Source organism: Phodopus roborovskii, unplaced genomic scaffold (assembly GCF_943737965.1).
Source record: "Phodopus roborovskii unplaced genomic scaffold, PHOROB, whole genome shotgun sequence".
In the NCBI taxonomy this organism is placed as follows: domain Eukaryota; kingdom Metazoa; phylum Chordata; class Mammalia; order Rodentia; family Cricetidae; genus Phodopus; species Phodopus roborovskii.
This window is the reverse complement of record NW_026125648.1, coordinates 2,403,288-2,416,952: the sequence shown is the minus strand read 5'-3', so window position 1 is coordinate 2,416,952 and position 13,665 is coordinate 2,403,288. Positions and strand designations below refer to the sequence as shown.

The 13,665-nt window shown below is 39.6% G+C and overlaps 1 protein-coding gene across 1 annotated transcript in view; it reads right to left on the bottom strand.

The window, feature by feature from the left end:
• The window catches only part of Col4a6 (collagen type IV alpha 6 chain), a 287,481-nt gene that overhangs the window by 45,515 nt on the left and 228,301 nt on the right, over positions 1-13,665 (bottom strand). Inside the window, exons 7-13 of the mRNA XM_051178016.1 lie at positions 11,642-11,710; positions 9,989-10,024; positions 6,812-6,874; positions 5,542-5,577; positions 5,319-5,360; positions 4,272-4,364; positions 2,740-2,793 (exon numbers count right to left, since the gene is read on the bottom strand). Coding sequence (XP_051033973.1) covers positions 2,740-2,793; positions 4,272-4,364; positions 5,319-5,360; positions 5,542-5,577; positions 6,812-6,874; positions 9,989-10,024; positions 11,642-11,710 — 393 coding nt within the window. The remainder of the gene's footprint in view (positions 1-2,739; positions 2,794-4,271; positions 4,365-5,318; positions 5,361-5,541; positions 5,578-6,811; positions 6,875-9,988; positions 10,025-11,641; positions 11,711-13,665) is intronic.

Here is a 13,665-nt window from a genome sequence, read left to right as displayed (position 1 = left end):
AGTCTGTACAAAATGCTTTACAAAGAGAGGGGCAATCTTTATTCCCATACCTCCTTGCAGGGTACCATCTGACAGAAATACAGCGTGAGCCAGTATGGTACTAGCAGCACTTTTAGTAGCTATAATTTGAAAATGAATAGAGATTTTAACTGTTATCTGACTCCATCATAACTATGAAGTATCTCAAATTACTCTTTGCACTTGGTGTTTTGAGATCCAGTGTGAATTTTCTTACAGTCCAGCTCATCTCATTTCAGATGGGCCACAACTCACCAGTTCTGTATGCAGCTACAGAGTATGGCAGGCACTGCATGGGTCAGCTTTGGAAAGAATCTTCAGTACAGTGCCACGTGGGCCTCAGAAAGAAGACTAGCCATGACCACTGCCACACTGCATATCTACAGAAAATAGTTCAGCAGTTTGTCCAAGTCCCAGAGCTGGAGATGAGTCCAAGGTGAGGGCGCTCTACCTTCAACACCATGGCTCACTTCCTTTCCCATTCACGAGCAGCAAAACTGATTAAAATCAAGGGAGGAGAACAAATGATTCTCTATGCCCCTTTGTTTTTGTAGGGTAACAGGAACCCTGATGGAAGCAATCAGTCCCCGGCTGTGCTTCCTGACCACTCAGTGAGACACAGAGTATTTCAAAGTACTACCAGAAAGGACTGGAATCCACAGTTATTCCCACCGTGCCAACAAGTGGGGGAAAGCCTTATTGTCCTGATGTGTACACTTTCTCCCAGTCTCTAAGCCCAATCCATGAAAATGTTGTCAACTTCCTCAAAACACATTTTTGTCACATAAGAAGCACCCAAATGCAACACAGTGTGGCCGCATTCCAGTTCTTATGCAAGCAGGGCACCTGAAAACTGTATATGTTTATGATCATAGATTTCTGCCTTCTTAACTGATACTAAATAATAACTGATTATCAAGTTTTCAAAGATCCCCATTTTTGAGAACTACTGAAGTATTTAGGATGAGTTATGTTGATTATGTGCTTCCGATAGATCATATGCTGCAAGTTGTGGGAGATCATTATGCCATTGCCTTTGTATTTGTGTTTGTCTGGAATGTTCCATAAAACAAACAAACAAACAAAAACATGTAGCATGCTTATCTTTTCCACTTCCCTCCACTTCTATTGCTATCACCATGGCCTGAGCTATATCACCACCATCTTTTGCCTGGGCTGCTGTAATAACTTGTGCTTACTGCTCCAGATCATCCCATCTGTACCTCACCCAACCAGAATGATCTCAATAATACAAGCCAGGGGTGGGGAGATAGGATAAATTCTTGTCATGCTAGTGGGAGGAGCAGAGAGATTCCCAGAAGTCACTTAAAAGATGGGAAGTCATGGTGACACCCTGTAATCCTAGCACTCAGAAGATGTGGGGGATTCCTGGGAAGACCCTGGATTCCCCAAGAGACTCTGACTCAATAAAAAAATATGAAGAGGGATCTAGGAATACATCCATTGTCATCCTTGGCTTCCATGAACATATGTACACGCATGAATGGGCACTTACACACAAAGATGCACTCATACACACACACACACACACACACACACACACACACACAGTCACAAATACCTTCTCATGACACTTCAAATAAAAGCCACATTGACTTGTAAAGCTGGCTGTGACCTGACTCCTCTGTCTCTCAGTTTGTTCCTTCCTTTCCGCTCAACTGCTTTCTTTTGATTTTTAAGGTAGGGTCTTTGCTGTGTAGCACATGCTAGTTGAGAAGTCATGATGATCCTTCTGCGTCAGCCTCCTAGTTGGTGGGACTAGAGTTACATGCCACCATGCCAGGTTCTGACCACTCATCTGCAGTGTCTCTGATGTGCCAAGCTTTCTCAACCTCAGGGTGTTGAAACTTTTGGTTCTCTCAGCCTACAGACACTCTTCCTCATATTTATATGACTTGTTCCTTCATATTAGACAGGTCTCAGCTTACGTAGAAGTTCTTTGGAGAGGCTTTCATTGACCACTCTCTCCCCACCTATATTCATCACTGCAATAATCTTCCATCTTTTATATATCACCAATGCATGCTCACTTTTCTTTGTGCTACTGAGAAGAGAAGCCAGGGCCTGGGGCATGCTAGGCAAACAGTGTACCACTGAGCCATACCACAGGCTCTTGAATTTGCTATTGATTCCTCTCTTGTTTTCCACATCCTTTATCACTTTTCCATTAGAATGTAGTCTCAAGGACAGAGAGGAACTTTTATAACCTCTGAGTACAGATGAATAGCTGGCCCACAGAGCCTTCCAAAAACATTTGCCGAGTGTAAGAATCTAAGCTAGAAAGGCAGATAGGAAAGTCAAGATAGGATTACTCAGACCAGATATTGTTTACTGAACACTTGATAAATTTCAGCTACATACAAAGCTCCTCTCATGTGTGTTATCTCGTTTCATCCCCAGATATACTCTATCACTGTCCTCTTTTGTAGGCTAGGAGAACAAAAATCAGAAATATTAAGAGATTCTTGGCTCAGAAGGCAAGCCTATGTCTGTTTTAACTCTAAAGTTTGAGCATGGAGAGTCATGCTAAAAAGTTCCATGAAGTCAAGAAACAAGAATATTTCCTTCAAAGCCTTCAGTGAAGATGGTAACACACACAGTCATAACCATGGATCTCTGTCTTCCTGTTAGCCACAAGTGCTTTTTATATTATTATAATAAGGCCCCTGGAATACATGTTTACCAAGTGTGAAGACTTACCGGGAAACCTGGAAGGCCACTCATGCCCGGGAAACCTGGAGGCCCTGGTTCACCCTAGAAAGTTAACCAAACGCTAATGAGTAGCATCAAGAAGCAATGCACATGAACGACAGAAGCTCCTTCAAAGTACTTGGGCTACTTGTTAAGGAACACAGTATGAGCATAGTAGTGTAGATCTGTGTGCTTGCTGGGTGTCTTACTATACGGAGTCCCTGGGCCTGTGAAAGGTCAATGACTAATATATAATCTCAAACACTCATGTGAATTGAGACAGGAGAACAGTTAGTTGTTTCATTTTCTGTGGAAGAAGCTGCTTTGAAAACATAGACTACAAGAACAGAATCGTCTCAAGCAAAGGCTAAGAATCAAAATGTGGAAAGAGACACATAACATTCTAATGTCTCTTTCACTAAGTGCTAATTAATTTTACAAGGGCCATGGAAAAAGCTCCCTATGGTTTAGGATGGATTGGAGGGGCAAATGATCTCCTACACACTCCTAGATTGGTCCCAAGTTAAGGAGTTCCCTAATATAAAGCTAGCGAAGAGGTTCTTAACCTCAAGACCTCTTGGGGGAGGTCAAACAACCTTTTCACAGGGGTCATATATCATATATTTACATTACCCTGCACAACAGTAGCAAAATTACAGTTATGCAGTAACAATGAATTAATGTTATGATTAGGCGTCACCGCAACATGAGGAACTATATTAAAGGGTTACAACAGTAGGAATCTTGAGAACCACTGAGCTAGAGGGAAAGGAGTTGTTCACAAAGACAATATTAAAGAAGTGACACTGTCCCTCTGGGCCCCTTCATCATGGAAGCAGAATCACAAAGTTCAAAGGAACTCCAGGAAGGAAGGGAATGCAGGCTCCTGAAAAGTATCAGAATAGAACTGTTGAAACATGACCATGTACACAGTTTATCCTAACGGAAGTGGGTAGACTCTGAAATATAACCTCCAGCCTTGGTGATTTAGGTACGGTAAATTTGAACAGCCACTGCCACTTGTTAACAATATTCCCTATCTTTAAGGTCAACTATCCGCCCTCCAAGTGCTATGATAGGACTCAGGACCTTGCACAAGCTCTCTACCAGTGAGTAAAGCTTGGAGGGCAAATAACTTCTTCAAAATGATTACTCAAAAGGAAACATTTATTTTCAATGTATTTGGTGGACAACTTTAATACTGAGAGGTTTGGAGTTCGGAGGAAAATATTTCAATCATGCAGTGCTTGCTTTAACTTATTTGGCATATTAAAATAGAATGTGCAAGTCTGAGGCAAAAAAAATATATTGCTTACATGAATAGTCAGATACAGGTACACTCATACCTACATACCAGACAACAACTCAGGATTTTCAGAATTCTTTTCATTGAGAACAAAACAAAGAAGGTGTTGCCTTCCCTTCCAAAACATGTTACTCCTACTTTGGAATTAGTTCAGGTTAGTCTGATTATTAAACTTGAATTCTGGTATTAACAGGTAAAAGGTCAGTTAATTTTTCCTATAACAAATGTTTGCTACCTTGGAGCCTTTCTTCCCTTTGGGGAATCCCATGAACTCCAGTTCCCCAGTAGATGGAGGAGGTCCTGCAGGGCCAGGGAGGCCGACATCCCCCTGTAAAATCAAAGTGGACATTCAACAAAGGATATTTTTTTTTTTTTTTGCAAAAGGCATGCTTGTCTTCTGATTTTAATCCCCAAATAATCTGTCCATTATTTTGGACTTTTTACAACCTTGTGCCAAGGTGGAAACCAAAGTTTCATTGATTAGAAGAGTTCTAAGCCCGAGAGTGAGTTTTGTACTATCACAGCAGAGAGAAAAAGCAAATGGATGAGAGGAAACCAGATTCACAGTTGCATGATCATATATAAAGGGGTAGTGAAAAGAAATCCACATGGGATTTGGGCAAGGGGAATGATTACCTCTTGCCAACAGTGACAAGACTATTGGGTTTGTGTAACCTGTAGTCCATAGGCTGCATAAGGTCACATGCAGCCAAAGGTAGCTATGGATGTTTCCCAACACAAAGTTGTAAACTTTTAAAAGACATTATGAGATCATTTTTCTGTGATTTTCTTTTAGTAAAATTGTGTCATAATGTCAAAAGGTTGAACATGTTTGATTGGTCCAAAGGTGGGAAGGAAAGGAAGAAACACAGGTGGTTGTGTGCATTCCTGCGTTTATGTGTGTCTCTGTGTGTGTGGGGGGGGTGAGGGGAAGAAGAGGAAGAAGGTTAGAAGGACAGCAGAAGTGGAGAAATAGAAAGAGCAGGCAATAGAATATGAAAAAAAATGCAGATAAATACCTGAGTGGAAGAAAAGAATACAGTTTAAGAGAGTGTATTTGTAGACAATAAAAACTTATACATAGGAAACAGGGTGAAATTTTTGTGTATGGCATGTGTACATGCAACTCTCAGTGGATCCCAAAGGGAAACTATGTGAGATAAGAAATGGTCATTTTCTAAGACAGAAAACTAATCCATTTACATAAGCATGAATATATGTGTAATTAGAGACATTTCTTGGAGCATGTGGGATGCAGATTGTATTTGCAGAATCTATTTACCTTGACTCCTTTTTCTCCTTGGAAACCTAACCCCATATTTCCCTGGGGCACAAGGGGTACAGGGAAGGAAAGGAAAATCAATTACTAATAAGCTCTGGCAACTTAAATTGGAATGTGTTATTTTTATTTTATAACTAGAAAATAGATTTCAACCAGTGTCTTGGTGGGGAAAAAAATTAGAGAAATTAGTTGCAGGACATAAATACTCCCAAAGCATACTTACATCAGGACCAGAAGGTCCAGCGGGGCCTGGGGGACCCTAGATTAGCAAGTAAGAAAAGAGTGAGCATTTCTTCGTTACAAAACAAAACAAAAAACTAACAAAACAAAAACCATGACCACGCTGGGCAAGAGCAGGGATATGCTGGCTCCATGCTTAATACAGATTAGCTCAGGATTAGTGGATTTTTAGCTCCATCTCTCATGATTTCTTTTGAATGAATTTTTTCATTTTTAATTACATGTAAATGTGTGCCAAGTGTAGGTTTGTGCATATGAGTGCAGTGCCTGCCAACCGAGGCTAGAAGATGGTGATTGGATCCAATGGAGCTCCTGGAGTTTACAGACAGTTGTTGGTTGTTGTGAGTTACCCATTGTTGGTGCTAGGAACCAAACCTGGGCCCTATCCAAGAGTGGTATGTGCTGTTAACCCTTGATCCATCTCTTTCATTGTTTCTTTTATTCTCTTTTGAAATCTCCTAAATTGGCCTGGTAGTCACATTCATGCAGAGGCAGTAAAAATAGCATGTGTTATTCCTCACAGCATGCTAGGAACATTTCAATGTGACTTGGTGAAGTTCGGCTATAGTAGTCAGTAGAAGGATTTAAGCATTGGTGAGAATGGCATTGGGGGCAAGGCCTTCCCAGAAGCAGAGCAGAGTAGCTATATTCTTCCTTTACCACTGATACATAGTTTCAGTCAGAAAACCAGGTGTTCAAGGTTCAAGGCTGAGAAGATTTGGAAGTACCCTTAGAAGCATGATGACAGTGGTTGGTATGATTAATTAGCAATGCATGGCATAATGAGGGAGCAGACAGCAGCAATAGCGGTGTCTTCTCTTGGCTGTACCTTCGGTTAAGCTATACTAGGAAGCTTTAGGGCCACAAAATGGATGGTTGGGGGAAAAAGACTAAAAACTTGCTCAACAAAGACAATAAATAATTCTTAGCAAGAACATGTTTCAAGCCCGTAGTGGTGATATGCCTTTAATCCCAGCACTCAGGAGGAGGAAGCAGGTGGATCTCTGTGAATTAAAAGGTAACCTTATCTACAAAGTGAGTTCCAGGATAGCCAGAGCTACATAGTGAGAGCCTGTGTCTAAAAGAGAGAAAAAGGAGGGAGACAGGGATAAAGAGAATGAACATGTTTCCGTATAATCTTCCAGAAACGGCTTTTGCCATTTTAGGAAGCCTAAATTATTACGTAGGCTTGTATTTGATCCATGGCCTGGAGAAGAAAGCGAATAATGCAAACCCACACTAGTTGATCTTACTTGTAAGCCTGGTGGTCCTGTGGGTCCTGCATCTCCAGGAGATCCGGGGGATCCTGATGGACCCTGGAGACAGAAGATTTTATCAAAGTCAAAAGGCAAGATAGCTTTTCAAAACAAAACAAACATGTACACTCACAAGAATTGTATAAGAGTTAGTTGTTACAGCATTTTTATTCACAATATAAAATGTTGAAACTGTTCCAAGTAGTCACGGATACAGGGATTGATAAATGAACTATGACATACGACAGTGAAGAGCAGCAAATTTACTTATATATGGAATAATATGGATGACTCTGGAAAGCACTGTGGTGAGATAAGCTAGACCCAAAAGTCTACATATGATATTATTCCCTACATATGGAAAACTGATCAGCACTGAAGCATAATCACAAGGACAATGGAGGTTGCCTTTAGGGTGGGGAAGGGATGGGGATTGACTGTGAAGAGGCAAGAGGGAGTTTTCTGGGGTGATGCTTAATGGAATTTTGGGTTACCTAGGAGTATGCATCTGCAAAAATATAGCAAACACACATTTAACATTTGTGGATTTCTTTGCATAAACATTATAAACAAAAAGGAAATCAAACAAATATTGACGTTTAACTGATACTAGGCACACTATTGCTTTCAGGAGTAATTCAGTGAAATGCTTTGAAACGCATGAAAACAGATGAACTAATGGATTGACAGTGACAGATGGACAGGAGAGCAATAAAGAGAGTCTAGTAAAATATTAAAGTTATGAATAATTATTGCAAGACACATTATAGTTGGTTCTGTATTTGAATTTTACTATTAATGTTTTTAAAGGAAAAATTGTATTTATTTAGTATCAGATAAAACAAATTTCAAGATAAATGCTACTACCAGATATAAAGAGGGGCATTTCTAATGATAAATGGGTCAATTTCAGAAGACACCATGATGTATACATATACATATGTATTTATGTATAAAGCAAAAACTAATAGAACTATAGGTAAAACAGATAAAACATGTTATGGTTAAAAATTTCAATACCCTTCCCTCAGTAATTCATAGAACTGAAAAAAACCCAGCATACTGAATATCAAAACACCATCAACTATCTTGACAAATATTGGCTTAAATCCACCAGTTGCTGGATATGTGTTCTCCAAAAGTTTTGGTCATAAACTCAACTCCAGCAAATTTAACAGGATTAAACAGAACAAAGGTAGCTGGAAAGTAGTCAAATACTTGGTAATGAGAAAACATACTTCTAAATATCCCATAGGTCAAAGGGAAAACAAAAAGTCATGTGGAAAATTAGAAACTGTATAGAATTGAGTATCAATTCTTAAAGAGAGACTTTAGTTGGGAAGAAAGCTGGTCTGGGGAAATGTAAGGCTCCATTTCAGTGGGGTAGCAGGATGGAGGCTGTTTGTGCCTATGAAAGGGAAAGAAAACCTAAGAGAGGTCAAGGTTTAGACAACAGGAAGAGAAAGAGGAATTAGAAGATTCTCTAGAAATAAAGATACTATGATCTACTCACCTACATAGAAGAATGATCACAATGGTGTTTGCCTTTAGGGTAGGGTAAGGACAGGTACTGACTGTGAAGAGGTAGGAGGGAATTTTCTGGGGGTGATGCTAATGTTCTGTGACTTAATTGAATTTTGGATTGACAATCAGTAACAAGTCATGGTCTCCTTATTGATCAGAAACTTGTTTAGCTACCAAACATCCTGTCCTCAAAGCTAAGTCCTTTTTGCATCATGTCTTTATTGACAGGCAAATACTGTATGTCTGTGGACAGGAGACTAAATCTCTAAGAGAAATTTTGAAGTAAACGGAGTGGTTACTGTTATACAAATTTAATGAACATTCTTTGAAAGCCAGTTTTGTTTAGCTCTGGGACTCCTCTATATCTTGATCCTTAGTCATCTGTTTTTTGTGTGGGCTTACATACTTCATATATTTGTATAAGCATCATTCACTGCTAGCAAGTCTAAACTTCATCCATAATTCTCAGAAGCAACATTCTCTTTTATAGATACATATCTCCTACCTGAATTTTAGATACATAGTTTTTCCCTAAGGGCTTTTGGAATTCTTCTGACACATTTCTACCCTTACATTTTTATATCCTTTGTAGGAGGAACAATTTTACATTATTTCTGGGATCACTCATATCACTTTGCTCATAGTGGGTACTCTATATGTACTGAGAACTAAAAGGCAAAAGAAGATAAGAAAGATCAAATACAAGAAATCAGGGACAGTTCTTAGACTTTTTCAGAAGTCAGAAGTAATTGATGGCAATGTGGAATCTCAGGGGAAAAATTCTTAGGAGTACAACTTGTGAATTTTCATGTGCTCTTATCAATGCCTTAAAAGAAATTTCTGTATGGGATACCTTTAAAAGAAGTGTGTATATAACCCTGAACACACAGTAAAATACTTCGTAGATGGTTGTTAGTGGAAGCCATGGTACCTTCCCAACACATGCAATAGAATAGAGTGGACTCCCTATCCATTGTTTTCCTTTCCGTGTTTTCAGTTACCCTAACTACCACAGTAAACAGGAAAAGTATAAAAGCACTTTTGTTCATGTAACCTTTATAGATAATCACCTAATGCTATGTCTCATAGTCTATATTATCCACCTCACTTCGCCACGTCACATAGGCTTTGTGATGTTTTACATCTTCACGAGAAACACTGGCAGCAGTATACTAAGTTACTTGGAGAAGGGATTTAGGTTGTTGTTGATAGGTGGAATCACACTAATGTACCTTTTATTACTTATCTTACTATAGTATGTTATAGTTCATTAGCTTTGGTTGCTAATACCTTACTGTGCTTAACTTATAATTTAACTCTATCTTAGGTCTATATACATAGGAAAAGCATGATCTATGGTTTCAGGCATCCACTAGGGATCTTGGAACATACACGCTGCCAATAAGAGATGCATCAGATCCCTGATCTAAAGTCTGAAGACTGCCTGTCTTAAAACTTGAGGTGGTCAGTTCATCTTCTCAGGATTTTCTATCTGGAAAGTGCAGAAAGTGTGACTTGTTCTATCCCATTACTCTGGGTTTTCCTTGAATAACTCTACAAAGACATTTGACTTCCACCAAGAAGAGCGAAGAGACAACCATTTGTGAGTTGACAAAACACTGAGAAGTCAGCACAAGAAGCACAACTTACAGCCATTCCATCCAGTCCGGGCAGCCCAGGATCCCCCTGAGGAACAGACAAAGAACACACAGAAGAGATTAATAAATCAAGCCCACAGGGTTTCAGACAACCAACCCAAGATTCATGGGGATAGAAACACACTGCTGCGTCTTGGGCCCCTGTCAAGGCCTTGCGTTTTAAAATGCATGAATTGGCTGTATGTAACCATTTACTTTTTCCCTGTGAACATTCTGGACTCTAGAAAACAAATATTATAGCCTTGGCTGAACAAGGTTTCCTATTTTGCCTAGATTAATTAATTTTCACATTTGCTAGGAACTTATCAATTAGAAACGGCTTCTGCCGGCTGGTTATTTTCTGCTCTTTTTGGAGGAAAGCAAAGCTACCTTCCCATGTGCCTTCATCCCCAGAGAATATGTGCCTATATGTATACAATGCAAATCAGACATTTCAAGGGAAAATCAACAGAGCATACAGACTCTGATTACATTTTAATTACTTTGCAGCATCTTAAGCCACTGTATGAATCTGTAATATAACCATCTTGTGGAAATTGCTGTGTTCCACTGGATCCAAGGCTTTTTTTGATTTCTGGCAAAACCATTTAATCAGTGTTTGCTAAGACAATGGTTGTATTTTGACACCTGCTAGTCTTGCCCCACTTGGCTTACAGTAAAACTCTCCTTGCTCTCTGTAGCATGGAAAGAACACTGCCTGAGATTTAGTTCTTCAGAGAACTGGCCATCTGGCTCTGAGCAAGTCACATAACCTTAGATTTTCAATCTGTAAAATGAGTGGCATGAATCAAAAATCCATGAGCCCTTGCCAACTGTAATGTTCTATCCGTCTGCTATGACACCTACAATCAAGAACCCAATCTCCCTGCTTCTTCTCTAGCTATCTATCTGTTCCATCCCCATCGCTGTGTTTAAAGCCACTTTCCAATGGTCCTGTATCCAGATGGAAGACAGTACATTGGTGTCAATTACCTCAGTAAGCTTGGTGTATTCTCTACGCCAGTTGTGGGCACATAAATTCCTATTTGCTACCAGGTCAATGAGGAGTTCTTTTCCCAGTCTGGAGAGGAATAGAATCAACTATCTGGAACTAGGGTTTATTGAGCCCCCACGAAGGCACCAGTTACCACATAGAGAGAATAGCCCTCAATAAGAGAAGATTCTTGACAGGAGATCAGATTCCAATAAGTTTCAGAGAGAACAGACAAGATTTTCTAGATACTTAGGGATCTAGAGAAGAGTAGGGTCAGGAAGCTGGGGTGGTAGCTGTACTAAACTGTGTAATTATACGGATTCAAACCAAGATGCATGAACATTAGGGACTTTTGAGGAAACAAGAAAGTGTCTGCCTCTAGAAAAGGTTTTGGCCTGTCAAAGAAAATAATAATCATGCAAAACTGTTTGCCAACCTGTCTCTCATTCTTGGTGCAGATTCTGGAAAGCAAATCTCCTGACAGTACTGTTTCAAACATTTCTGCTAATATTCCTGCCACAAGAAAGCTTGGAATTCTTCTTAAAGCAGCTGGTGCTGTTCTTTAAGCAGGGACACGGATGCTAGTTCTGGAAATGATTTGGTTGGAGGTGGGGCCCTGCCTTGGGGAACCTCCATCCTACCCAATCAGCTGCCTGCTTGGGGAGATCTTACCTTCATTCCTGTGATGCTGTCTTGAAAAGGAGCAGGTTCTCCTTTTAAACCTTTATGACCAGGCAGCCCCTGGGTAAATAAGAGAAACTTGTGAGAAATGGGTGTTTACACTCTGTGCACACACACACACACACACACACACACACACACACACACACACAGTGTTGATAGCAATATGACCTGATAGAGGATCAGGCAATCAGAACCTGCAATTATGTGTCATAGGCTGTGAAAAAATAGACTGTGTTAAGGGGTAAAGCCCAGCCTTTGAAGAGCTCATTTCATGTCAAGGCTGGCTGCCTTTCTTCTATCTTTATGTCCAGGGTCTGTGATGGGATGAGGATTAGAAAGCAGCAGACTTTATATCTACTCAGAGCAGTGCTTTAAGTAAAGATCTACCCCTTACATTACTAACATGGTCTTAGTCTAGGTCAAAGATCAACAAATTTCTCTATGGATTTAGATGGTAATTTAAGTTCTATGAGTCAAATTTGCCATCTATTACACATTTTTTCTTATTATTTACTTTTAAAATGTAAAAAATAAACAAACAAACAACAGACTAGAGGCTAGGTGTTTTTTCTGTGGCTTTTTATGTAGAAAATTGGTTTAAAAGATAACTGTGAAACCAACTCATCCTGTGTGTCTACCACAAAAACTCAGCTCCAAACCTTTGGAGAGGCTGGTGTATCTCATCATCATCATGGAAAACAGTTCAGTGTACTTGATTCCAGTCTTTCAACCAAATTTTTCCATCTTAGTAGCAAATGCTGGCTCACATCTGCTACCATTATATCCCCCTTGGGAAAATAAATGAATGATTTTACATCTAAGTGTGAGTCAGGATTAGCATTGGGAGTACACTTCAGGGAGTAAACTGCTGACTGATGATGAATTCCTAAAGTTCAGGGACCACCAATGTATTAAAACAACAAGGGCCTAGAAATATAAATTAGTTTCTTAACATTGTCTGTGTCCCCTTGTTCATGTGGTCCCTATTCTTTTCCAAAAATCTCCAAAGACATTTAGTGAATGAATATTCAGCAGGAGGTAAGGTTCAGTGTAGTAAATACATACCCAAATTTCTGTTCAAGCTTAAGGTGATGGTTTAGGCAAGGATTAGGTTTCCACTCTGGGGTTCTGTCATTCAGAGGATGTCTGTTACTTCAAGATCTTTTTTTCCATTTCTTGGGGTGGAACTCCTGCTTTTCTAAACTTCCATTATCTACCCTATCCCCCTGTCTGTTGCCATGACAGTGTTCAAGGGCCTTTATGACTCATACAGGTGATCCCATATTAGGGCCACAGCTTTCCCTGGTATGGTTTGGTGTCAGGGTCATTTATGACAGCTTGGGGCTTATACTTTGCCTGTCTTCTGTGTCACATTTTCACATGTATTCTCACACCCCACAACTTGGTCACTGAAGGCAACTCATATAACTATGAGATCTTCTAATCGGTGGCATGATTTCTAGTTTGAAAAAAAGTCTCACATCACAACTCTTATAGGTTTAAAATTTTCCAATTTAGGGTAATAGTGAGCTTGTAATGTGTTAGTTTTCTCTGTCCAGCCACTCATAAATTACTTCTTGTAAGGGTATGATAGCTACTACTTACACGAAATCTGTAAAGGGCACTATATCTGAATATTTTAGCTTTACCTGAATGAATGAAATTAAACAGAAGTGGAGATATTAGATCAAAAATAGAATAATAACCTTATAACCAGGGATAATGATGTCAATTGGGAAGCAAACTATGTTTAGTGTTTCTTAATCTCAGTATCACTGACACTGGACAAATTGATTGTTGATGCTGCAGAGTGTGTGCTATCTGGTGCCCCTAGTTGTGACAGCCAAAGTTATCAATACTAATTCAAATATCCCCCAAGGAGCACAATTAACCCTGATTATGAATTACCGGCATAAACCAAGCTTGCCATGCTTCTAGATTTTTGTCAATATTCTCATGGTCACATGAAGGTCTTCCAAGCATATCCCAATGTTACCTGATAATAGGACCAT